General features: G+C 39.9%; 1 protein-coding gene across 3 annotated transcripts; it reads right to left on the bottom strand.

Moving 5' to 3' along the window:
• Positions 1–12,987: 12,987 nt before the first annotated feature.
• Positions 12,988–25,235, bottom strand: LOC102313042 (butyrophilin-like protein 10). 3 transcript variants are annotated; one of them, XM_014329629.2, is made up of 7 exons: positions 24,866–25,235; positions 19,598–19,933; positions 19,252–19,259; positions 17,860–17,881; positions 16,926–17,204; positions 14,531–14,628; positions 12,988–14,398 (listed from the first exon to the last, which is right to left on the bottom strand). In XM_014329629.2, the coding sequence occupies exons 1-6, from the start codon at positions 25,086–25,088 to the stop codon at positions 14,549–14,551; spliced, it is 948 nt and encodes a 315-aa protein (XP_014185115.2). In that variant the 5' UTR covers positions 25,089–25,235; the 3' UTR covers positions 12,988–14,398; positions 14,531–14,548. The 3 variants fall into 3 exon arrangements, with proteins under 3 accessions (XP_014185115.2, XP_005948525.2, XP_014185116.2); XM_005948463.2 differs by having other exon boundaries at positions 17,094–17,204; positions 24,866–25,232; XM_014329630.2 differs by lacking the exons at positions 17,860–17,881; positions 19,252–19,259 and having other exon boundaries at positions 24,866–25,232.
• Between the last annotated feature and the right edge of the window lie 141 nt (positions 25,236–25,376).

Here is a 25,376-nt window from a genome sequence, read left to right as displayed (position 1 = left end):
CTTTTAGATTTCACCTTTATAATATCAGTGACAGTTGTACAGAAACAGTTTCAGGAGGAAGATTAATGAACAGAAATAACCCCTTTAACAACAACAACCAGTTAGGTACAGGTTGATGTAAAGGGAGAGGATACCCCACCTCCAGAATCTGAGGTCAAAGCCAGCGGCAGCTTTTGACACTACAATTATTTTTATTATCATTAATTAATAATGAAAGTGTTATCATATTGTCTCTGTTGGCTGTTTTTGTTTCTTCTTACATTTGAAAATGAAATCCGCATAAAATAAAGGATAGCCATTAGTAATTCTACTAAAAAAACCTAGTATTTTGAAATTATGATGTGATTAAATTTACCTACTTAGTAATTCATACACTAGATTAATGGGGTGTTAATTCAAGTTTTTATTGAAGAACATATGCTTGTGGGTATTTACAACGAAGGAAACAAATTATATTGTAAATTTAAGTAGAAAATGTTTTATATATTACACTGTAAATTTATTGTACTTTACAAATGGCTGTTTTATGTTAGCTTGCTTTTGATATTGTTATTATTCATTGTAAAAGTGTGTGTCATATGTGGCACCCTGTGATTGTTCTCTTACATATTGCGACATGCAGAGAAATCGTAACAAAGAAGCTCACAGAGAGATTGAGCTTGCTGTTCAACCCCAACCTGGTAGGAAGAACTCTTTATTAAAATACTTGCTGGTGCTACAATGTGGGGTCAACAACAGCACAACAGAACTCACTCATGGTACAGCACTCTCTCTACAAAACAACAACTGTCAGTGACTCTGAACCATAGTGTAAACACAACATTCAAGATAACAGTTAAAAGTAATGTAACCATAAACAATAAAACAAGAACATATAAACGGCAGCACATGTCCCAAGGCATGATGGGAGAGAACTAGCTGCTCCCCCAACACGCCACAATATGAAAATGTGACGCTGACTCTTCTTCCTTACCTGCGTACAATAAAAAATAAACAAAAGCAATCACTGGAGAGCACAGATCCATGTGATCTTATAATGACGGAAACAAGGGTAATGTGAAGAAAAGTAGATTAAATGATGAATGTTGAAAAGGAAGAATCTTGCACAGAGCAAAACACACTCCACCAATAAAAACCAGTCAATCACTCCAACTGTGTGATGAATGAATAAAACATTTCATCAGACTTTAAAGACTGAATCATCAAAGTTTTTAGTTTTTGTTTCATGAAACCTCACTGCCTCTGGAAAGATTTCTGCACACATGTCGGCCTCATGTAGAGGAAAAACTTTCAGACACAAAAATTCAATTCAATTCAATTTTTTTTATATTGCGCCAAATCACAGCATAAGTCGCTTCAAGGCGCTTCATGAGATGAGATGTGAAGGATTTTTTTATAACATGGAGGAAAGGAAAATGATGCTCATGAAACTATGTGCATCAGAAAACAGACAAAGAAAATGATCTGAGAACATCAGCAACAACTGTACAGTCCAGTAAAGGCAGACTTACATGCATTCAGCAACCATTTTATTAGGTACACCTGTTCCACTGGTCATCACAGTAATCCAAATCTCTAAGTGACCTTTCACCTCAGCAGCAACTCAAAACATTCAGACATTTAGACATGATCACCACAGCCTGCTGGAGTCCAAACGAGCATCAGAATAAGGAAGAAAGATGACTGATTGTGGTGTGGTTGTTGATGTCAGACGGGCTGGTGTGAGTATTTCAGACACTGTTGATGTGCTGAGATCTTCAGGATTTACAAGGAATGGTCTGAAATGAGAAGCTATCCAGTGAGCAGCAGGGTGGAAATACTTTGTTGATGTCAGAGGAGAATAACCAGATTACTTTGAGCTGATAGAAAGACAACAGCAACTCAGTCGACCACACTTCTTAATGAACCATGCAGAAGAGCATCTCTGAAGGCACAACACATCTGACGTTGAAGCAGATGGGCCACAGCAGAAGAAGACCACACTGAGGGCAACAGCTGTCTGCTAACAACAGAGGCCACATTTACATCTGCTCACCAAAATTAGACAACGAAGACTGAAAAACACTCCGATGGCCTCCACAGTCACCACATCTCAGTGCACTGAAATCTGGACGAGCAGCTGTGACACAAGTCTGAACGTAAACATTTCTATTTCTTGCAAGTAAACCTCTGACAGTGTGGATCTGTAGTTGCTCTTTTATACATATTTGAATAAATATGACATGATAGAATAAGTGAACTGAAGGGCTGTTTACTGTAGTTATGAGCAGTGAGAGACGCTAACATGTAGCAACCTGTCAGTCACACATGAACCCTGCCCTGGTTTTAACAGGACCATCATTTCCAAAATAAACATGTTGTGTCAAATAAAACTTGAAACTAAGACCAGTGATTGAAGAATAACATCTGGCTTTCAGTTTGTTTAAGTTCATCTCTACAGCCAATCAAAGCTAGTGAGGAGAGCGTGGAGGAACCGGTTCTCTAAGCTTCAAATCTGTGTTTGGATTGGTTGGTTATCACAATCACAAAGCTGTAAGTCAAACGTATTCCAGAGAAAGTGTACTGAGTGTAAACAAGATTAAGTGATACAATTATCTGCTGTCCATCAAACACTGGAGTAGCATTCATGTTGGAGGAACTGGTTTGATTTGTGCTTTGATAATGACTGCAGAGAGCTGTGTGTGCTTATAGTGAGGGGTAAACTGTGAGTCAGCAGAGGATAAATCCTTTATGTTGATTATTCTCAGAGTGTGGACCCTTAAGGTTCAGTCTGTGGACATCATGACATCATTTACAGTTATAAAAAAAGCTGAAATAGTGTTTGGGACCATAAATCAGAGTCAATGAAACAAAGCAGTGAGTTCACCTTTAAGTTTTGTTATTCTGACTTTATCAGACCTACTACTGAAGAATCCGCCAAAATGATCCCCTGATAACACAAAGACTGCCATGAGCGGGCAGGTTGGAGCTAAATGCTCACAGGTTAGGGAACAAAAAACGTTTATTGAGGCTGAACGCAGACAGAAGCAAAGACAAAGGAAACACAGGACCAGCAGTGGACGTGAACACAGCTCAGGGGAAACAAGGTGTAGAGGAACACAGGCCAACCTACAGGTGAGGAAATAAAGCTAGAAACCAGACACAGGAACGACTAACTAGCTAAAAACAATTCAATACAAAGGGCCCTGGATAAGCAGAGGAAGATGGATGGATGGATTAAAACTGTGGAATTTCCTGCCACTGCTCGTCAATGATTCAGAATAAAACTGCATGAAACTATATGAAATAAAGTCACCATTAGTGCATCCTGAAACTGACCCAGATGACGAGACTCCCCCCTCAGAGAACATCCAACAGATCAGCAGAAAAATCCCACACACCCATTTAAAACAGATTTATTATTTATTTGTTCTCAGTATCACAGAAGCTGGGATTTTACCACCAAGTTCTCAAACCTCTCTTTTTACTGGAAACTGAATGAACTGCAAGCATTTAAATATTTGATTCAGTTTCATCTAAAAGTCAAATAGAGGAACGATGTTACAACCCAGAGTATAAAGCTATTAAACAGAACAAAGATTTTTTAACTCCACTGGCACTTTCACGTTGAACGACAGACTTCCTGTCAGGAAATCAGATTTCACAACAAACTGGCCGTCATCCAGAAAACCAGACTTTCCAGCACTGACAGGATTAACGGCCTCACACGTCTGTGGTTGTACAGGAAGCACAGACATTCACAACGCTGCCTTTCAGTGACCCGGGAAGCTGTAGATTTCAACGAGAGTGAGCTAAGAATGCAGCTTTACAAGTTTTTTCTTTTTGCACGACTAATTATTTGTCACACGTGTTCATGTGAAAGTGAAAACTGACAGCTGATGCATTTCAGGTATTTTAAATAGGAGAGCGTTACTGGAGCTGTGACCTCTTTAGACCTCGTCCTCTCCATCATGGCCCTTTTACAGGTGAAGAAACTGTGTCTGTGACTCTGAGAGCAGAGGTTTGGGCCGATGCAGCAGCCACGAGGCTTTGTGGTTTGTAGTTCCTGAAGATCATTTCAGCTCCACTACAGGCCAGCATGGGAGTGAAAATCCAACCTAAACAGAGGTACACAGAGTCGGCTCTCTTCCTTCTGGTCTATTGTGGGTTGATCCACAGTGATGAATTTAAAATGGTCGAGTACTTTAACCACAACAAAGTGCAGCATATAGAAGCTTTACGTGGCACCAGGCTCAATCTCAGAGCAGGAGAAGCACACATACTTTCTTTGATAAAGTCTTTAAAAAGTCAGCTAATAAGTTAAAGCAGCTTTAACTCAGATATTTAACTATATTTAACTCAGATATAACTCTGCACAGTTTTATTAAAGCTTCTTGGAAAAACTGCAGGCACATGGAGTCAGACTGAAAACAGGTCTGTGAAGGTTTTTGAGGAGGAAGAGGAGGAGGAAGAGAGGAGGAGTAGGAGAGTCTCCACTACTTAGGTCAGGTTGATGCAGCTCCTCAGGTTAGCAAAGCGTCCTTGAGTGAGATGCCCCAAAATAATGTGATGTTTCATTTGTGTGATCAACGATGTGCTGCATGGATGGAATAAAGGGCGCTTTGATGCAGTCTGTGCTTTACAGTGTTTATGAACCACAAACTTATTTTAATGTCAGGTTTATTTATCCAGAGAAAAAGAAGCTCTTTAGATTTACATGATGTGGCGTCTCTTCACATCATAACTACAGTTAATACATGTTGTAGTGTTTGGACATTTTTAAATAAGTTTTAATTCAGTAACTCATCACCACAGCAAACACGACTCATCACTAAATCAATAAATTCACACCTTCTTTTGTGATCAACATTTTATTGATTTACAGCAGGGTTGGTTCCCTAAAACAACACTGGTCACAAGGCATGGAGAGAGGAAAGAAATAAACACAGTGGAAATACAAATATTAGAACGCACACAAGTTACAACCAGTTATTGCCTCTTCCAGCTGATAATTTTGGATGAGAAGGTTTTCCAAGCTTCCACAGTTGTGTGTCGAGCTTTATTTAATCCTGCAGTGGTAAGTTCAAGGTTAACGATACACAGAAAACATCCCATCAAGAATGATTTCAAATGTCAGGACTGAACCAGTGCTTTGTGATTGTCTTCTTTGTGGATGTGAATCCTGCAAACATGATTTTGCATTGTATTTGTTTTAAGGAGATGTCAGAGGAATCATTAAGGAGACAAAGACCAGGATTGAGGATATAAAAAACTTCCAGTACCTCAGATAACACAGAGTTCACAAAGACCCAAAAGTCAGATATGACTGGACAGGCCCAAAACATGTGAAACATGTGTAAGAACATGTGTAAGGACATGTGTAAGAACATGTGTAAGGACATGTGTAAGAACATGTGTAAGGACATGTGTAAGAACATGTGTAAGGACATGTGTAAGAACATGTGTAAGGACATGTGTAAGAACATGTGTAAGGACATGTGTAAGAACATGTGTAAGAACATGTGTAAGAACATGTGTAAGGACATGCCTGGTGATGAATCGTTGCACATGTGACGGTGATATTGAGCCTGTAGCTTCATCTGTGATCTCTTATGGGTGTAATGTAGGTTCTGTGGATGGTTTTGAAATTAATTAGTTGATGTGCCAAGTTCTTAGAAGTCAAACTTAGATTAGTCCACACTGTGTCCCAGTCTATATCAACCTGTTGTTCTCCCAGTTCCCTAATCCAAGTAGATTCAGTGGGCAGAGGATTTACATCATGTTCGGCTCATTTGTTGTAAATTATGGAAACAGAGGATCTGACAGATTTGGGCAAGATTCAGTCCAGCATGGGATGAGAATGGAGGGGAGAGTCCCAGGGGAAACATGTGCTTTTACAGCTGAGCTGCAGGTACACAAAGTAAGAAGACGCAGGAAGGGAAAAAGTGTCCTTAAGTCCTGAAATGAACGAAGGCCCTGAGCGTCAAATAGATCAGCAAAAATGTTTATTCCAGGTGAAGACCAAGAGGATTGAACAAATGCTGACACACAGTAATTTTAAATTGTGCCAAAGTGGTGAACTTTTACAAAACTACACTGGACCACATAACCGTGGATCTATTTTCAAATTCACACCTTTTTTAAACAATGAGAGCTCTGACTCTACAAACCTGTGCATTGATACAGTAAAGATCTGCAGATGATTGCAGGTCCAGAATCAAGAAGCTGCTGGAAAGAAGTGTTAACCAACATGGGGCTCTCATGACTATAATGTTGTTCTAACATTTAACAGTGCAGCCAGAATTTAAAAAGTTGTAAATAAAAACAGAACACGGGGATCTGCACACCGCACAACGAGAGGCGACACAAGGCTGAGTGAGAAACAGCAGGAGGAGCAGTTGGTAAAACGGAAGCAGGTCAGTGATGTGATCAGGTGTAAACAGATGATCTTACAGAGGCAGAGGTTCATCAGTCTGCTAAAACTGAAACAATTTCAGAATAAATGTTCCTCAATGTAAAACTGCGAATCTTTCTTAATATTTATGCAAATACACCAGGAGATTCAGAGGATCTGGAGAATTCTCTGTGCTCACGGACGAGACTGACAATCAATATTGTAAAGCTGAGACTTCAGACTGTGATGGAAATCAGTGCACAGGAAGACTTCCAGAAATCCCGTCTGTGGTCACGGATCATCATGAAGTCCACATTCAGCTCGTTATCAGCACTCAGTACCAACCCACCAACCCACTGAGGGAGACGCAGACAGTCTGTACACAGCAGGAGATCAGTGTGTCATAATGCAGAGTGTTGATGTGCTGAGTGTCACGGCTGGGGCAGCAGTCGTGTTGTAGATGAATGAGGACCCAAAATGCAAGCAAGCGACTGATGAAGAGTGTGACGTTTATTTACAAGTGGCAGAAACAGACAACGGAGCATGAGAAATACTAACGGAAACCTAAGCTGGGAAAAACTAAATAACAAACCTGAGAGCATACGAAAAGGGCTGCGGGGCAGAGAGACACAGATGAACTCAGACGAGCCGACAACGAACACAGACCGACACCCACACACAAGGTAATCACACACAGGAGGGGAGAACAGCTGATCCTAATACACACGATGACTGGAGGACACAAGCTGAACACAATGACAGCAGACACAGACCTTCAGAATAGAACAGGAAGTCCGGAACACGAGCCTTCAAAGTAAAGCAGGAAACACACAGACTGATTTACAACACAACACGGGGACATGAACAAGGCACCGAGGACAGACACAGGTAGGGCTGATAAAACACTAAACTTCAGGTTCAACCCTAAACTAGTACAAAATCAGAATAAACACAAGGCACAAAAAATGAACTTCAAGGAAACACAAAACGCTGGGTCAAAATGACCCAGGACCATGACAGTGAGACTTTCATGTTTTATTTTTATGGTGCTTTATTGTTTTAAGTCATTCTATTTTAAGGCTTTAGCATAGGTTTGGTTTTATTTGTTTTAAAGTTTTATTTTTTGGTGTAAAGTCTGACTGATTACGTTTCCCTCACCCAAGATTGGCTAATTTACTTAACTGAGTAGCCTGACACGAGGCATAAGGGCCAATCAGCAGTCAGGATGCGTTGCACCAGATGTGATCGTTAAGAAGGGCTGAACAGAGGAGACTTGATGTTTCCTGGAGAGATTAGTAGAGATGGGCTGAGTACTGGAGGGAGAGGGTACTGGGTTCTGGTTCAGCAGAACTTGGGACGAGAGAGAAGAACCCGAGAGTGGAGCTTGAGTTGGGGCTGATCGGATTCTTCCTGTGTCTGACTCTGAGGCTGATGTGGCTCACTGCCTCAGCTGCTGATGGAGAACCTTGGAAGCAGTAATGGGAGGAGCTGCTACAGTCATGAACGTACTGCTGCACTGCTGAGGACTCGTGGGTCAGAACCGAGGGAAGCTGAGCTCCTGAACGGTCGCAGGATTTAGGATTTCAACAAATTCTGGACTGAGTGGTACCGACCAGTCTGCTGGACGTCTCTGTTGTTTTGTCCTTTTATCGACTGCACCATTTTTTTCTGCACATTGTCTGGAAGTTTCTCACTGATACCAGTTTTAGGTTAACACCAACTGTTTTATTGTTTTTTATATCTTGCTTTTTATCCACAGGTACTTTGTTTATTGTGTGTGTTTAAATTCTTTTTACAAATAATTATCTGCTTCACTCTCTGTCCGTGGCACTGTTCACACCGCTCTCCCCTGTCGAACCTAAGTTAAAAAAAAAATAGAGATCTAGACTCATTTAAACTCAGGTGACATTGCCCACACCATCGTTTGCAGCGCCACCACCTGCTCCATCGCCTGCAGCCCTCATGCTGCCACCGGGTCTCGTCTTGACCCAGCCAGAGGTGTCGCCATGCCTGGTCTCGTCTTGCCTGCCAAGCCACGTCCACGTCCAGCACGTCCACGTCCGGGGCCTGTCAAGACAGCCTGTCCACGGAAACCCACCAAACCACCCAAGGTGTCACATTTCGCATTCACACTGTCGTCGACCACCTGCAAAGCCACCCGAGGGTTTTCGTACACGCCCATGTCACCGCCAGCCAAGCCGTCCAAGTGTGGTCAGTCATGCCTGCTTAGCCACCGCCACATACCACGTGGTCGCCCCCCTGATCTGCTCCGTGGCCACTGTTGGACTCTTGGCCGGCCCCCTGGACATTTGAACTATAGACTGTTGTGCCCTCGACCTCCAGGTCGGCCCCCTGAAAGGTTGAAGGACTGTCTGCTGAGCTTCAGTGCCTTTCACAGATGTTTGTGTTGCACTATTTCATGACCTCCAGGCTTTTTGACTTTGGTCAGTTTCAGTCTGTCATGTTATCATATGTAAGGGTGCAATAGAAGTGTTATTAAGTGTGACTCACAGCCTTCAGCTGAATTATAAAAACACGCAGTGTCTCATTTAGCTTAATCAACAGGTAGACTTCAGATTTTATGACATAACGCGTCATTCACAACAGCTTAAATAACTGTTAGACCTTTTTTATATCCGGCAATAAAATGTTTACTGAGAACCTGAGAATGTGGGCGTGGTTACAGTTTGTGTCCAAAGAAATTCAAAGCATAAAGTGAGCTATGATTCATCCACCCACGGAGCTGAGCTATAACCCTGTTATGGTCTCCACAGGAAGCTGAAATCTTTTTATAAGACTTAATGCATGTGGTTTTTACGTCTGTAAACCTGATCCCAGAGATTTCCTGCTGACAGTTTACAGGAAGTCAGCTGTGAATGTAAACCTTCATTTGGACAGATGGTTTTTCATGTCCTACTGTCTTCCTCAGAAATCAATATGAATATAAATTTTCATTATTTCAGACTTTTGTTTTTACATGTTTTATAACACAGACTTTGTACTTTTTAAAACACGTTTCCCTCTTTTTATCTTTTTATTATTGTTATTTTTACAGATTTCAGAAAATCCCGGCACTCCCACTTTTCCTCTGAATTACACACCTGTGAGGAAAATAGATTTCACAACAAGCTGACTGTGTACAGAAGCCCTGATTTCCCAGATATCACAGCCTGTGGAATAACAGCCTCGTACGTCAGCCTTTGTACAGCATGTTATCTTGACTTCATAAAGAATCTGTAGGCGTAGAAGTTTCCAGTGACAGTTGTGGACTGAAGGTTGGTGTCATGAAACTCACTCCTCTCTACTACATGCCAGCATCAGGGTGAAAATAACAAAAACAAAGGCAAACAGATCTTCAGCTGTTGGCAGCAGTTGTGTTTAAACTGAGTCGAGTACTTTGACCAGAACAAAGTACCAGGAAACAAGTGTCTGATTTATCGTTCGTATGTGCCATATAATCAAAGTGCTTCTCGGATATCATATAAGGCTGCATGAGTGTGTGAGTGTGCACAGAAAAGTGCTGACCAAGTGTGGTCAGTCGTGCCCACATGAGCCCATTTACCACTAAGACTTGATGCTGTTGAGAGATTTGTTCTTCTTAAACGTCTTTTTCATGTTTATGAGCCTCAAACCTGAAGTTATGTCAAGTTTATTCATACAAAAAAGCTCTTTGGAAGATTATTATTGTTATTTTATGAATGATAATACAACACAATTGCTCTCCTGTTGCACAGTACTAATTAATACATTTTAAGAAGGAATTGATAATAAAAAGGATGTAATGAAAAACTACAGAAAGCACAGTGGTGAGATTAAAATTAGTCAGTATAATAGAAACACGTCCAACGTGATTTTGTGAGGACTTTGGATAAAAGTCAGTGTGTACTAACACTAACTGTGTTATTTTTAAAGGCTGCATGAAAATCCTCAGCAGGTTAGTGCAGGATAAACTTCCTGTTTCTCCTCTATGATAATCTTCCTTCTTTTTCTCTGCTGATGTTCTAATGAACTGATTCAATATGAGTACAATTAGAATTAGACTCAAATAAAGTTTTTATTCAAATCTACTGACATCATTTTATTGTTACATTAATGTAGCACAAGTTTCAGTTACCTTTGCACAGAAATAGCTGGCAGTAATGGCAGATACTTTTTACTTTCTTACTTTGAGTACATTGCAGAGCTGGTACTTCAACTTTTACGGGAATAGTTTTTAACACAAGTATCTGTACTTCTACTTAAGTACAGAATATCTGTACTTTTGCCATTTCATCAGCCGTTCAGCTGTAACCTTTCCTACCTGTCCTGAAAGAGTGGGTGGTACACTGATGGGTCTGGAATTACTTCCTCATTTATGAAGAGGCGTTACAATAACGGTTTCTGATGTACAGGGATCATACCTTTAATGACTGATTCACACTGACCAGGTATAACAGTCTGTCCACTGACAGCTGACGTGAACAGCACTGATCGTCTCTTCTTTGTCCTCAAAGTTGATGTTAGAAGCAAGAAAAAGTTTAATGATTTGAGTGATCGTCATCCCGTGTGGTCCGATGCAACAGACAAACTACTGTAGCTCAAACTGCCATAAGGTTTCATGCTGGTTCTGATAGACAGTGCAGTATGTTGTGTATGGGGCAGACAGTCAGGGTGCCCACGCTGACCCCTGCTCACCACTGAAAGCACCAGCAATGGCCATGTGAGCATCAGAAGTGGACCATGAAGCAATGGAGGAAAGTGGCCTGGTCTGATCAATCACGTGTTCTTTAACATCATGTGGACGACGGGGTTTGGTTCATTGCTTACCTGGAAAACACCTGGCACCAGTATGCACTATGGGATAAAAGGTGACTTGGAGGAGGCAGTGTGTGGTGCTTTGGGCAATGTCCTGGTAGGAAACTTTAGGTCCTGCCATCAATGTGGATGCTACTTTTCTATGTAACATCTGTGTGATCCATGGAGGCCAAACCTCACAGCTTACAGGACTTAAAGGATCAGTTGATATCATAATATTGTGATCGCAGCTTTTTTATTTGTGTGAGTCCTGGTGGTTTAATGCTCCAGAGCAATTCTTATAACGTGGTTTTTAAAGGCAAAAGTGTTTATAGTTGCTTCAAATGGCAAATCGTAAAGCTAGAACTGAAATAAAAACTGAATGGATGTGGTGGCGTTTTGCTGCCATGGTTTGGATCAAAATTGTTCTCACTGCTGGTTAAACTCCTGTAAAGATGAATAAAGTTATTCTTTAAACATAGATGTTTAGGAAATATCTAAAAAATATTCAGAGCAAAATGTTTCTGTTCTGATGGCAGCGAAGTTTTTTTAGATGATTTGGACAGATGTGTACAGATGTTGACATGTACAGCTCAGCAGGGCTCACTCGTCACTCTGATGAGGATGAAAATGATGTGAATCATATGTTATGGTCTTCACAGTCACCAGATCATAACCCAGCTGATTTTACTGATGTTTCCTTTAATTTATTTCATTATATGACCCTAACAGTAAGCTACCTTAGAAGAGCATTCAAACATGATAGTAAATGTACTTAGTTACTTTCCACCACTACAGCTTCCAAACTGCAGCTAAAGCCAAATTGTAGGAAAAGACAGAGAGACAAACAAGCTGAATATCCCAGGTCTCATCTTAAATTTGTATTATTAATCACAACTGTTGCATATGATCTATATATAATCTTCCCAGCAGCCCTGATAATGAAGACGATGGTGATGATGCAGCATTAATGAGGTCTGATCCTGCATCTCTGCAGGATGAGACAACACCCTCAGACGCTGCGCAGCTCTTTGATTCAGCTGCAATAAAAATCCAGGAGGATGTAATCACATGACCTCAGCTGATGCTTCAGTATTGATTGGTGCAGTGTTGGGCGTAACAAGCTCCAAAGGAATGTGTAACTTTAATCACATTACATTTTTAAGTAATCCAATTTCAGTTATAAATATAGTAGCTTGTTGCTTCTATTACAAAGGTTCTTCAGTTATCTGAACACTGGGTGGGTACAAAAGGGGGAAAAAGTCAAGTTTTTCCTTCCTGGTTGTTCACGCTGCAATCAGAGTAATTTAGTTCATGTGCAGAAGGTGGTGGTGTGATCTACAGCTTTTCAGGAGTCAAGATATGGACATCAATTTTAGTTTTATAGCACAAAAGGACATTCTAATGTGAAGCTAGCCAAGAACCCAGAGTGATGTTAAAGCTTAGTGAGTGCTGACCCGAGCCCAGGAGCCAGACCCTGAACTCCAACTGATGAGCAGTCAGGCTGTGTGCTCATTAGGCTAGGGACTTGTGTTAGTTAAATAGTAATTATGCGACAATACAGGTGATGCAAACGTAATGTAACAAATGAATTTCTCTGGCAAGTAACTAACTAAGGTAAAGCGCTTTGAGGGGCAGCACCTCATAGCGAAGAATCATATGTTAAGGTCTTCACAGTCATCCATTGCTGTGGAAGTCATCTGAGGAGGAAGCATCGCTTTAACACCGTTGGAACATCACTAATGAACAGTTACCGACTGCTGACAGAGAAACACTCATCCCAACACACCCTGTCAGTTGATAACTTCTCTCTTCCTTTACAAAGGTTTGAAGACACAAGCACATAAAAAAGTCACAAGAGTTTATTTTCATGTTTTTTGTACACTTGCAGAAATCTTTAAGCACTTTGTGAAATAAGTTTATAAAATTAAAATTGCAGTATCATCCATCCACAGCAAGTTCAATAAGGAAGTTCTGTAATCACTGTGTGTTCAGCTGCTAGTCTGACCACTACCACTTTCTGTCAATACTGACATCATTATTCTAGTCCAATCATCTTCTTGCACATGATCTTTAAGCCAATGAGCTTGCATGATTTAATTCTGCGTGCTCTGTATTCTCCCTTCTAGACTCTCAATTATGTAACCCACCTACTCCCCATCTCCACATCACCCAGTCACTCTGAGTCACTGGAATAACTGGGATTCCATTCTGCCATAAGATCATCATAGTCTAATTGTCAATAAAACTGATTAATTTCTCAATAAATCATATTAAGTTCTCCCAAAGGATCTCTCCTTAATGAAATACTTTTATAAAAAAAAAAAAGCATACAGGCTCATTTAAGATAATAGCAAAGCGATATGCATACTAAAGGAGGCACATTATACAGAGGTTCACCTACATTTAGAGCAGTTTCAGGGCTAAGTTCACCTTTGTTTTATCAGTTTAAGTCGGCTGATTCAGTGTGAGCTGCTGAATGTATTTCAGTCACTGAGCAATTTTATTTAACATGTTCACAATTCACCTTCAGATATTCATTCACACATAATCAAATGAACTGCTATGCAAAATGCAGTGTAACTCAATGAAAGGCTGAATTTCAACCCTTTCTTTCAAAATTAAAAAAAATTCAAAACTGTGATTTAATGCTCTTTGAAATTTGTTTGAAATGAATTTGCAAACTGATGATGATTCAGTTAATCAATGATGACACAATGCTCTCCCTACATAGGCTGCATTTGTAAGTTAAAAGTATCAGCATTAGTAATACTGACCCTGTAATGACTTAGTATTGGATCAAGATCAAAATTTGCTGTATCCCACAACCACTAAGCTAACACAGAGAGGCAGACAATCTTGTTTCACTGTTGTAGCTTATTATATGATCCTGCTTCATCATCACATTACTTTTATAAAATGTCAAATTAAAATAAGACAACTTGCATTAAACAGCTCTGGAACAATTTTGAATTCTTCATAAAATTTGTCCAGGAAATAAAGAGTTCTTTATAACACACGAGTTAAACATTCTGGATAAAAGACATGGACACACACGCATGCAAACTCACACTGAAGCAGCTGACTTAAATCTGCCAAATAGAACTGGATTGAGATGTGTGACATGGAGCTTTTCTTCCATCCTTTGCTTCAGACAACGTCAGGAGAATTTCAGAAGTGGAGAGAAAATTCGATGAACTATAACACTCGTCTGTCAGACCCTCCTGGTGCTTTTTGATCCCATTCGATTTGCTGTGGAATTGCAGAGAAAAAAAGCAAAACAAAAAACTAATGAATCTCAATAGAAATTTGTTTTCTTTAAAACAGGGTCAATAAATGAATGGTTAAGCTGATATTAAAGAAGACGATATTATACAAACTTACCTCGAGCATTGGGTAAAATTACACAACAACTATTCCAATTATTCCAAAAATAACTGAAACAATAGTAGCTCTCATCATCCCAGTCCCAGACCGGTCACCTGAAACACAAAAAAGATGAAGTCACACTCAAGATGTTACAGCAAACATGTACTTAACATAGGTTACAACCTCTGCATCGAAAACATATAAAAGGTGTTATAAAGTATATGGAAACTAATAAGTTAACAGTAAAACATGATTTACTAATGAAACCACAATAGCTAAAATCTCAGTTAAATTAAGAGAGTGTAAATACAAGTGTGTGGAAGTGTTTGACTGGGTCAAAGGAGCTTTCAAAGAAAGCGTCTGAGAAGTGCAGACGCTTTTCTTTGAAAGCTCCTTTGACTACGATGACCTGGATGACTGAGAACCTTCACACACAAGTGTTTGACTGTGCTGCCAACACCTGACGATTTATATATATGGATGTTCAAATTCATGCTGCCTACGGTCATTTTATTCACTTGTGATCAATCAGATAACTTCAAAATGTTTCAGTCTGTGTGATGAATACATCAATGTTACTGAACTGTATGACTCTGCAGGACAGATCAGATTATTTTGTTATGTTTTAAAGTCCAAGAGTGGATGGAAACTATTGGTGAAACTGCTAAAGAGGCCTAATTTTAAGAGCCACCAGTACCCCCAGCTTCCACTAAATTCAGCACTGACTTTGACTGAATTTCACTGCATTGCTGAGTGCGTCATGCTCATTTAATACTATTACTCGTTAGGTTTGCAGACCTATAAAGTAGGGGAGTTTTTGAAGTATAAAAAACAAAATACTTGCTTAATTTAACTTTAATGTTCTGAAATGTAGGTTTGTTTTTAGTTCTCATCCAAAGTTTTGAAAATCAGGAGACAAATAAAACGTAAAAGTTGCACAAATCGAAACTCTTTACATTTACGGCTAAAGTTATTTTTGCTTTTCACCAAAACAGACTGTCGGGCTCATCAAAATGTGAGCTGAACTAAACCTGCTGCAGCCTGTTGGGCAGTGAGTTTACGGTTGAGTGGAGCGGCAGAAGTAAATGAAAAAGATTAGCTAGAGGCAAAAAGAACATAATATTGCCACATAGAATGTAGCAGAATAATTATTCTATCTCGATTATGTTCTTTAGAAAGAATAATTGAAATTCAATTATGAGTTTTCAGAGAGCTACTATACTAAGTGTTATAGTAGATCTATAACACTTAGATATGACAGACAAATCTTTTAGCTGCATATACACTTATACACAATAGAGTTTACGCTTCACACCTGTTCTGTTACAATACCTATATAAAGTATTTACCTCAATGATCTGGTACCCTTTACTGCTTTAATATAAAATGTCAATATAGTTTGGCTTAAAACAAACACTTTTCACTGGACATCCTGCACAGTTCAGTTAAAATTGTCACTACGATATGGTGGGAGAATGGCATTTGTCTAAATCTGTGTAGAGCTGGCTGTCCTCACAAACTGAGTGATCAGGTAAGACGACAAGTGTGTGTGTGTGTGTGTGTGGGGGGGGGGGGGGGGGGGGACCAAGACCAATGACCACACTAAAGGCCTTAAAAGCTTCAGTGGCACAGATGGGAGAGACTGTATATAAAGAGTGTCAAAGAGAGCCCCTGTTGAATCAGGCTCATACTAAATATCCTGTGAAATTTGCCCAAACACACGTGGGTAAAGGTCAACTGGAAGAAGGTTCTTTGGCCATCAGACTAGATGCTTTGTTTCACAAACACCAAACACTGCTCATCACCACAAACACACCATCTCCACTGTGGTGGTAGCAGCATCGTGCTTTTGGGATGCTTCTCAGCAGCTCTGGAACGCTTTAATATGTAGAGGGGAATATGGATGCAGAAATATAACACTAAATCCTGGAGGATAATGTCACTTACAAGAGAGCTGCAACTTGGGAAAAGATTTATTTTCCAGCTGGACGATCCCAAGCATATGGCAAAAGCTAGACAGACAAGGTTCTAGATTAGCCAAATCAAAACCTAGATCTCAATCCAATCAATAATTTGTGGTTGGACTTGAAAAGAACCGTTTATGCCCGATCCTTAAATAACTTGACTAAGCTTGAGATTTTTTTGCAAGAAAGATTGCAGATGCTCCAGCCCGATGGAGACATATCCATACAGACTCAGTGCTGTGGTTTGAGCTTAAAGTGCATCTACTGAATATTAACCTAAAGGGGGTTAATATTTATGAAATCACTTCTTTTACCTTACATATTTATATTTTTTAACTGAACTCAGTGGTATGTCCAGTGAGTTGGAAATCTTTTTGTAGCCATCTCTTGACTTATACTTTTCAGTGAGCTGTTCTAGCAGGAATACCAAAGAACCAGAGACTCACCACTCAAACGGATATAGATTTGCTTTTGTGCCTGATGGTAGATTTCCTTCTGTGTGGCGACACAGCGATAGCGGTCAGTTTTTTTCACAGTAGCTTTGAGGGTGATGGAGAAACGATCTCCTATTTTAGAGACCTGCGGCTTTTCAGAAAGAATGGTTTGATTCTTACTGTCCCACCACTCCACTGAAGGTTCAGGGGAAGCATTCTTAACATCACACTCAAGCAACGCCCAGTGATCTTCTTCTTCAAGGTTTGTAACAGAAGGGTGTGAAGCTGCACCTGTGAACACATAAAAGATAGATTATGTAAGAACAATGGTAGTTAGTCCCTTATTTTTTCCTGTTCAGCTGACAGAGCTTTTGCGACTGTGGCCCCAAGAATCTCTCCTCTTCCTCTGAGCTTGAGATCTGTGGACTCAGTAAGTCTCTTAAAAACAACTAAAAACTCACCTTTTGGTTTGTTTTGTTTTAAATGCCTTGGCATTTCTTTGTGAAACAATTTGTGATCTTTATCTTGAAAGGTGATATATAAATAAAATTGTACTTACTTACTTACTCTGAGTGCAGATGTAGGTGGTTTGTTTGAGAACAAAAGTAGAGTACTGCCATAACTTATAGCTTATAAGGTAGTTTTCTGCTGGACTGAACAGCTATGTCTAACGAACACATGTCTGACAACACATTGCCTCGATCAATAACAGATTTGTGGTTATTGAACCAATAATGAATGAATTAATGTATCAAAAATAAAAACTATAAATATTTATATATACAAATACAACTAAAAGTGGTTTAATATTTCTCTGAACTGTTCATAAAAATAATCAGTAAATGCTTTGCAAGGTTCTAACCAAAACAGTAAAGTAAAGCTGGTTTAAGTTCATATACACACACAGAATGTGACCAACAGTGACGTCATTTCAAACGTGACTCACCTGAGACGTTTCGGACCTTTAACCTTTTGAAACGCAGAGGTTGTATGCGACCCAAGTTTACATGTAAAAATTAATAAATTATTTTACTATATACTTTCATGATGACCGGAAACACCGATAAATACATTTTATACGTCATTTCAAAGCTCAGACGTTCGTTTTTCAGCAGATTCATGAATCTCAACAAAGGATTTACGACATAAAAACAGTAAATACTTAATTTACGGCAGTAAATAGTCATTAACCTTACTGCTAGCCTGTCGCATCACGGATAAAAGACGTTTATTGGGATACAAACAGGCTTTCAAAGACAAACATGAGCTTCATTTAAAGAAAATAAAAACGCAAATTAACTTCAGTTCGTTTTATTTTAACCGGGAGTAAAAATAACACGAAAAAACGTGAATTTATTCTCTGGTAAAGTTTTATCGGAGCTACGCAAACTTCTAAAACTGCGACATTAAAATAAATTTTAAAGTATTGATAAATTATTCTACCAACCAAGTTCGGTATTTCTGAAATCTGTAAACATCCACGAGCAGAGTTAACCAATCCGTATCTTTCTCCGACATAAAGCGGCACGTTTGGAAGACCGTTAATCCAATCAATCAAACGTAGAAGTGCGTCTTCACACTGGCTATATGGGTGTTTGATTGAGAGCTGCTGTCATCCAATAGAAAGTTAACGTAGTGAAACCGCTCTCCTTTTGAAGCCGGTAAAATCCCTTGTCTGACCATATATGGAAGTCAACATATTTGGACTCGCTGTTACAATGGAACGAAAACAAATCATAGCAAATTATTTAATCTGTCGAAAAAGACGCGATTAAATTATAATAAATATATAAATATGCATTTTTGTTATTTGAGACATCGTTTTGTAATTGAGTTTAGCATTTGGGAACATTTGATGTGTAAAAACCAGAATGAATTCTTATAATTTCTTAACTTTGGAGAGATTTTTGTGAAGTTTGCAGCCACTGTTTAGAGATGCTCTGCTTTGCTCTTTGAAATAAAGTCTGCAATATCTTAGAGTCGCTTCTGTGTATCAGCATGAAAGTTGGCACAGGTATTGGAGACGAAATGAATATGATATCCTGTAAATTTCAGCCTCCTAGCCCTCACAATGACTGATTAACTATCTTTAACATATGAAGTAAAAGCTTTAAAACATCAAGGCTTCAGTCATTTCCTGTATAATCCTCAAACTAATGATCTCTGTCAGAGCTAAAGGTAAAACTAACAGACTACATTAAATATCACAGATTTTACTTCACAGTGATCAAACAGGCAGGTATCAGATATTTATGGTTTGGAAATTATTATAAAGTTTATTCTGGTAGTTACAGACATGCAGAAGTGCACATGACTGTGAGAGGCTCTAACAGATTAATATGCCCTCTGAAAGGAAACAAACACATGTTAGAGGTGACTGTGTTATCAGTAACTTGGCAGTAAGTTTGAACAGTCGTGCGTCTGATATATAAGGAAGAATTCACATTTATTCATTAAGTTATAGTTTATTTTATTTACTCCAATTTATTTTGTTTATTGAACCCTATGGACAACTCAGATCTTTGATAAGTAGACAGGCGCATGATGCACATGGGAAAGTCTCAGCTTTGTTCACTAAATATTGCAAATATCACTGCAGGTGTACTATGGGGGTGAAAGCCTGCCAGATGTGCATGCTGACTGTTTCATCTGTAAATAATCAGCTGATTTATAGCAGCACTCACCAACAACAAGCTCAATGCGAGATGTTTTTACACTGGGCTGCATCACTGGAAAACTACAGGTGTAGTTTCCTTGGTCCTCCAGCTTAGTTTTATTCATTCTTATGGAGGCGTTGCCGTACTTCAGCTGTTCTGGAAAATGTGAGACTCGACCTTTGAATTCATCATCTTGACCTTTGTTATATGTGCTGGGATCAAACATGAACACCTCCTTTAGAGGAACTGTTCCTTCCTTCTTCCAGACAAACAGTTCTTTCTCAATGTTCTGATTGGTGCTGAGGGAGCAGGGTAAAATGACATCATTATCTTCCATCACAATCACTCTGCTGTCAGGTGGTCCTGAAAGACAAAACATGAATTAAACAATGTGTTCAGATACAAAGTGATGAGGATAGAATGAGAGTCATTTATGAGTCAGAGACAGCCAATCAGAAGAAAGTTCACGCTTGATTTTTACTAATTATGAATTTAAAAAAGGTCTAAGTTTAAAAAAAAAAGAAAAGAAAAAGAAAAGCCACAAGAATATAATCAGCAAACTTTTTCCCTATAAAAATCACATATTTTAGCTCAGTTCCCCTTCATAAAAACAAACTGATTAAACTGACCTGGACAAAAATGATGGTACCTCTAGAAAAGAGTAAAAATAAGATGACTATAGGGACCTTAAACCGAGGTGTGTCCTGTAATTATTGTCACAGATATCTACTTACTTGTAATCAGTCGGCCCATTTAAAGGGTGAATAGTAGTTAATGTGCTGTTTGATGTTCCTGCACCGCACTGAACATGAACCACAGTGAGCTAAGGACAGAGCTGTCTTAGGTGATGTGACAGACAATTAAAGACAAGCATGTTAAAGGTAAAAGCTATAAGACTGTCTCCAAGCAGCTTGATGCTTCTGTGAATACAGAACAATATACTGCATCATTCATGTTTTTAGGGACACACTGGACATGAACGCAAGAGGAAAACTGATGACAAATTTCATCAATAAGTTCCAAGAGATAAGAGATTAGAGGTGAACTCCAGGTGAAGTAAAGTGTCAAATCACACCATCTGTGGTTTGAGCTAAAGTGGACTTAATGGAAGACGACCGAGGAGGACACCAGTGTTAAAAGCAAATCACAAAAAGCATGAATGGAATTTGCCATTTGGTCATTTTCTGAAAGGTCACATCAGCTCAGATGCAAAAATGAAGCTTATAAAGAAAATAACACAGCGCCTGCTCTGAAACATGGAGGAGGCTCGGTTATGTTCTTGCTTTGCTTTGATGCATCTGGCACAGCGGGTCTTGAAATCTCAAGAGTATCAAGGCATCCTGGAGTGAAATGTTGTCTCCAAAAGGCACCCGTCAAACCACAGACAGCTGAAGCAGTTTTCTCCAGAGGAGCGTCGACGAGTGCAGAAGTGTCACTGAGGGTTACAAAACTCGCTTCATTACAATTCTCGCCTCCGAAGGTTGTGTAGTAAAGTAATTAAGAAGACCATTTTTTTCCAGAACAATTTCATTTTTTTAATCATTCTGCTGAACAACAATTCAAAAGCAGTGTCTGGTTTTCATGAGTCAATTATCAGTAAATGTTTATTGTCAGTTTAAAGTTTCTTTCTTTTTAATTGAAGGGTCCACATCTGTATATTTGATGACACTGAAAAATGATTCTTTTTGTGTTCCCTGTATTAATCATCATCTTCAGTCTCAAAAATACTGATTCCCAGTATCTCAGCTGTAACAGTTTTCTATAAGAGTTTGTCAGCTGACACCAGCCCCAATATATTTCATTTCATTTATTTATTTATTTTACACTTGGTTCAACAGTTTCAGTTTGTGAGCTGGTTTTCTTTACTCTGACTTTCTGTCTTTCTGTTTTTGGCCACGATCACAAAGTTCAGTACAGATGTGACCTCTCCATCTTCCTGGTTTGTCCTTGGATCCAAGCACCTGCTTTTAAAACCTGGATTCATGAAAAAACACTTCTTAGCTGACCTGCTGGCATTTACTCTGTTAATGATCATATTGGCAGTTGTTAACATGTGTTGTACAGCATCTGTGTTATTTTATGCCAGGCGTTCAGGGCAGCTATTTTTGTTAGCACACAGACACGCTCTAATCACACAGCAATAATCAATAACATCAACAGCTTTGAGAACACAAAGTGTTCAAATATCTAATCTTCATCTTTTGGGCACTCAGCAGAGTCTCTGACAGCACGGCTCAAATCCAAAGTCCTCGTCCTGCTCTCTGCTCTGCTTCCTCTTTTCAGCAGCAGGTTTTTACTTTGCTTGTTAAACATAATTTAAAATGCTGCTAACTGCTCAGTAAGACGCTCACTGAACAAAGTGCTGCATCACTGACAGAACACAGAGGGCGAGGTCCATTAAAGTGAACTCTCTCTCTCTCTCTGTAAATGGACTTCTGCTAATATGACTGCATCCGCTTGATGCGGTATCTTTACACAAACGACTGCATGTGAAGTAGAGGCACACTCCTTGATAGTCACTTTGACTGGCTGCTTCCTGCCTTTAGTGCTTCTTCCCCATCACACATTGTGCTTTGTGTGCAGGGTTGACAGAGGTGGAGAGGAAAGTGAACAAACGTGAGATTCTTAGAAACAGACGTGCATGTGCAGTACAGACCTCATCCGTTTCCTGAAGAAGACGAAACTTGACTTTCTCGCTCAAACATCACTAAAAAACAGACAAATATCTAAACTATTGTTGTTACCACAAAGCTGCGTGGAAAGATTGTGATGTCATTTCTTAATTTCTGATTTGGTGCAGAGATCTTCATCCTTTTGTGTTTATGGGGCAAACAAACACAGTTGGGGGCTCAGGAGAATTTGGCAAGATAACAAGAAACGTATTAAACTCACAAACATCCAGCAGGTCACCAGTGAGCCACATGTGCTGGTGTTAGGTGTAGACTGACTTTTAGCTACATGCTAAACAAGCAGAGTTTCAGAAAGTAGAAGATGTTGCCTCTTGGTTCAAGTGTCTCATGAGCATTTTGGTCTTGCAGTTCTTCTGGGATGATATTTCTATTAAAGTGTGGCAAGTGCATAAAAATTCATATAAAGAGATAAAAGTGAATATAACCCTGCCTCTAACCAGGTCACTGGTGACCAGGTGGCTCATCAGAGGTTAACGAAAGTTTCTGTGACAGCAGGTTTCTTCATTTCCACTTGATGAAATATCACCAATTCAGGCAGCAACAGTTTCAACGCTGTGAGGCCAAAAATGTTTCACTGATAAAGATTTGAAACACATCCAATCTGTGTCCTTTTCACCAGCTGAGCTCTCAAAAATCTTCCTGCCAGTTTGAACCTGCACACCGCAGTCAGTAACAGCCTCATGTTAATGAGCCACAAAAAGTTTTAACTCTGACTGTAGAAAACTTCAGGAAATGGAGCCTAGTGTTCGTCTTTGTAGTCATATTAATCCTACGGGCCTCTTCACTTATTGAATCACTCGCTCTGAGAACTGGGACTAAAACACAAACAGACCCTGAAAGAGTTAAAAAACTAAATAAAATTATATGTTATGCATGAGAGACCTGTGGATGAGTAAAAGCCAACATCCACACTGACAGCATCCAGTAACTCAGCGCAACATCAGCAGAACACAGCTGCTATTGAGACTGGAGATCCAGAGCCCACAGCTCAGTGGGATCAGGGCTGGACTGGTAATCTGGTCAATTTTCTTTTCCTTGTCGATATAATTATTCAGGCCACCTTCTCTGTGCACTGGTGCACCTTGCAGAACAGAGTTTAGTGTGGAAGACGTGTTTGATAAGAAAAGAAAAAAAAACGTGGAGCTGAAAAGCTCAGAGAGAAACAGAAAAAAAATAGAAACAGATGCAGCCAAATGTGTCACGTTAATAGTCAGGACTGCTGCCATCACCAGCAGTACCACCAACATTTTTAACAAACCCTGGAGGTTCCACGTAGGTTAGCACTCGCTAACAAAATTAACTGCCATCACCCCTGTCTGTAGTTGGGCCAGATTGTTGGGGTAGAAGTGAAGGACAGAGACACAAAGACCTATTTTACTTACCTAAGTCCTGCTAAGTAATGCATCTTTTAAACAGAAAATAATGTAATTATATGACTAATTGTTCGATTTCCCTGTTTTTTTTTTTTTTTGCAGGCACTACTCAGTGTTATCATTGCTTCATGTGCACATATTTAACCTGGGTGACCGATCATGGTGGGTCACCTGGGCCAAAATTGCCAGCGACAATATTTGTCCAAGTCCGGCTCTGAGTGGGATCAATAGTGAGCAGCATGGAGATAATGAGCTGACCCTGATAGAAAGGAAGAGTGGATCTGAACTAGATGATGTCCAGCCACCTCCAATCACAGATGCATCTACTGAGCTGAAGATGGAGATTGTGCCCAAACTCAAGGTAACCACCCAACTGAGAGCACAAGTCAGTCCCCCAGCTTACAATATCAGGGGAGATGCTCAGAGATGTGAACATTGACCTGGGCAAAAGGACGGCACACAGGCTCTGATCATACTAGAACCAGAACAGGATAGCGTACAGTGAGCACCACAACCAAGAAGCTGGGAAAGTGTACAAGAACATCTGTGCTGCATTGAACTGGAAGTCCAAATGTCCCGATGGGAGACACCACCAGTGATGGTTGAGAACAGCAGGGCTGTGGCTCTGAGGGACAAGCAGCTGCTGAACAACCAACCAGATACTGTGGTGGGTAACAAGGAGCAGAAGACTGCAGGTGTGATAGAAGACAGTGACAGGAAGAAGGAGTGTGAGGGAAAAAAGAGTACAGGAGCCAAAGAGCTCCAACTCAGAAACAGGAAGAGAGACAGAGTGAGAGTGAGAGAGAGTGAGAGAGAGAGAGAGAGAGTGTGGTTAATTATTCTCTATTCTATGAGTCATTTTATTGTTGTCGACCCACTTTAAGAGAACATAAAACTTTAAATGCATTAAAAAATCGCATTCAGACACAAACAGCAGAAATGTGTTTACAGGTTAAAACACGTCAGGATGGAATAATGAGCATCTCTGATAACGGATCATAAGCACTAAAGAGAATAGTTTCGTTTCATTGTTGAAGATGCTGCACATTAATCTGCCCTCTCATTGTTTTACTCTAAAACGCGGCTGCGTTAAAAGCTGATGTCACAGGTGTAGACTCCGCAGTCATCCACCCACTAACGCAGCAGCCTGAGCAGCGTTAAAGCTCCATCCGCTGCTGTGAAACGTGACTGCGCCTGCACACATGATCAGTCTAAATCAATGAGTTTCTTACCGGATTCAGCAGCAAACGTCCGTCCGGACAAAGTCAGGAAACAGAAGCTCAGAAACAGAAGTGGTGGAAGCTCCATGTCTGCAGAAACCCTCTGAGGATCAAACGTTACAGCATCTCTTTTTTTAAAAAGAAAAAAAAAGAAAAAGCTCGGAGCCACTCCCCCTCCCGCACTGACGCACTCCAAAACACTTTGAGTTTCTATTCTCTTAAAGCAGTAAACCATTACTGCACTTCCGGTGTATGTATATGTCGCAACATCAGCGCCTTTTAGATTGAACTTGTTTAACAGCGACAATTACACAGAAACGCGGAGAGAAGAAAGATTAATGAGCAGAGATGGCAGATTATTGTAAAAAGGTTAGGCTGAGGTAAAGGGAAAGGAGCCCGGAATCTGCAGCCTTTAAGGTCAAACACAGCTGCAGGGTTTTTTTTTACACTAATATGACCTATATGATGAAAACACACACACACACACACACACACACACACACACACACACACACACACACAC

The sequence above is a fragment of the Haplochromis burtoni genome, unplaced genomic scaffold, assembly GCF_018398535.1.
Source record: "Haplochromis burtoni strain Fernald_Lab_line unplaced genomic scaffold, NCSU_Asbu1 Contig_595, whole genome shotgun sequence".
In the NCBI taxonomy this organism is placed as follows: Eukaryota; Metazoa; Chordata; class Actinopteri; order Cichliformes; family Cichlidae; genus Haplochromis; species Haplochromis burtoni.
This window is presented reverse-complemented; position numbering and strand designations above follow the sequence as displayed.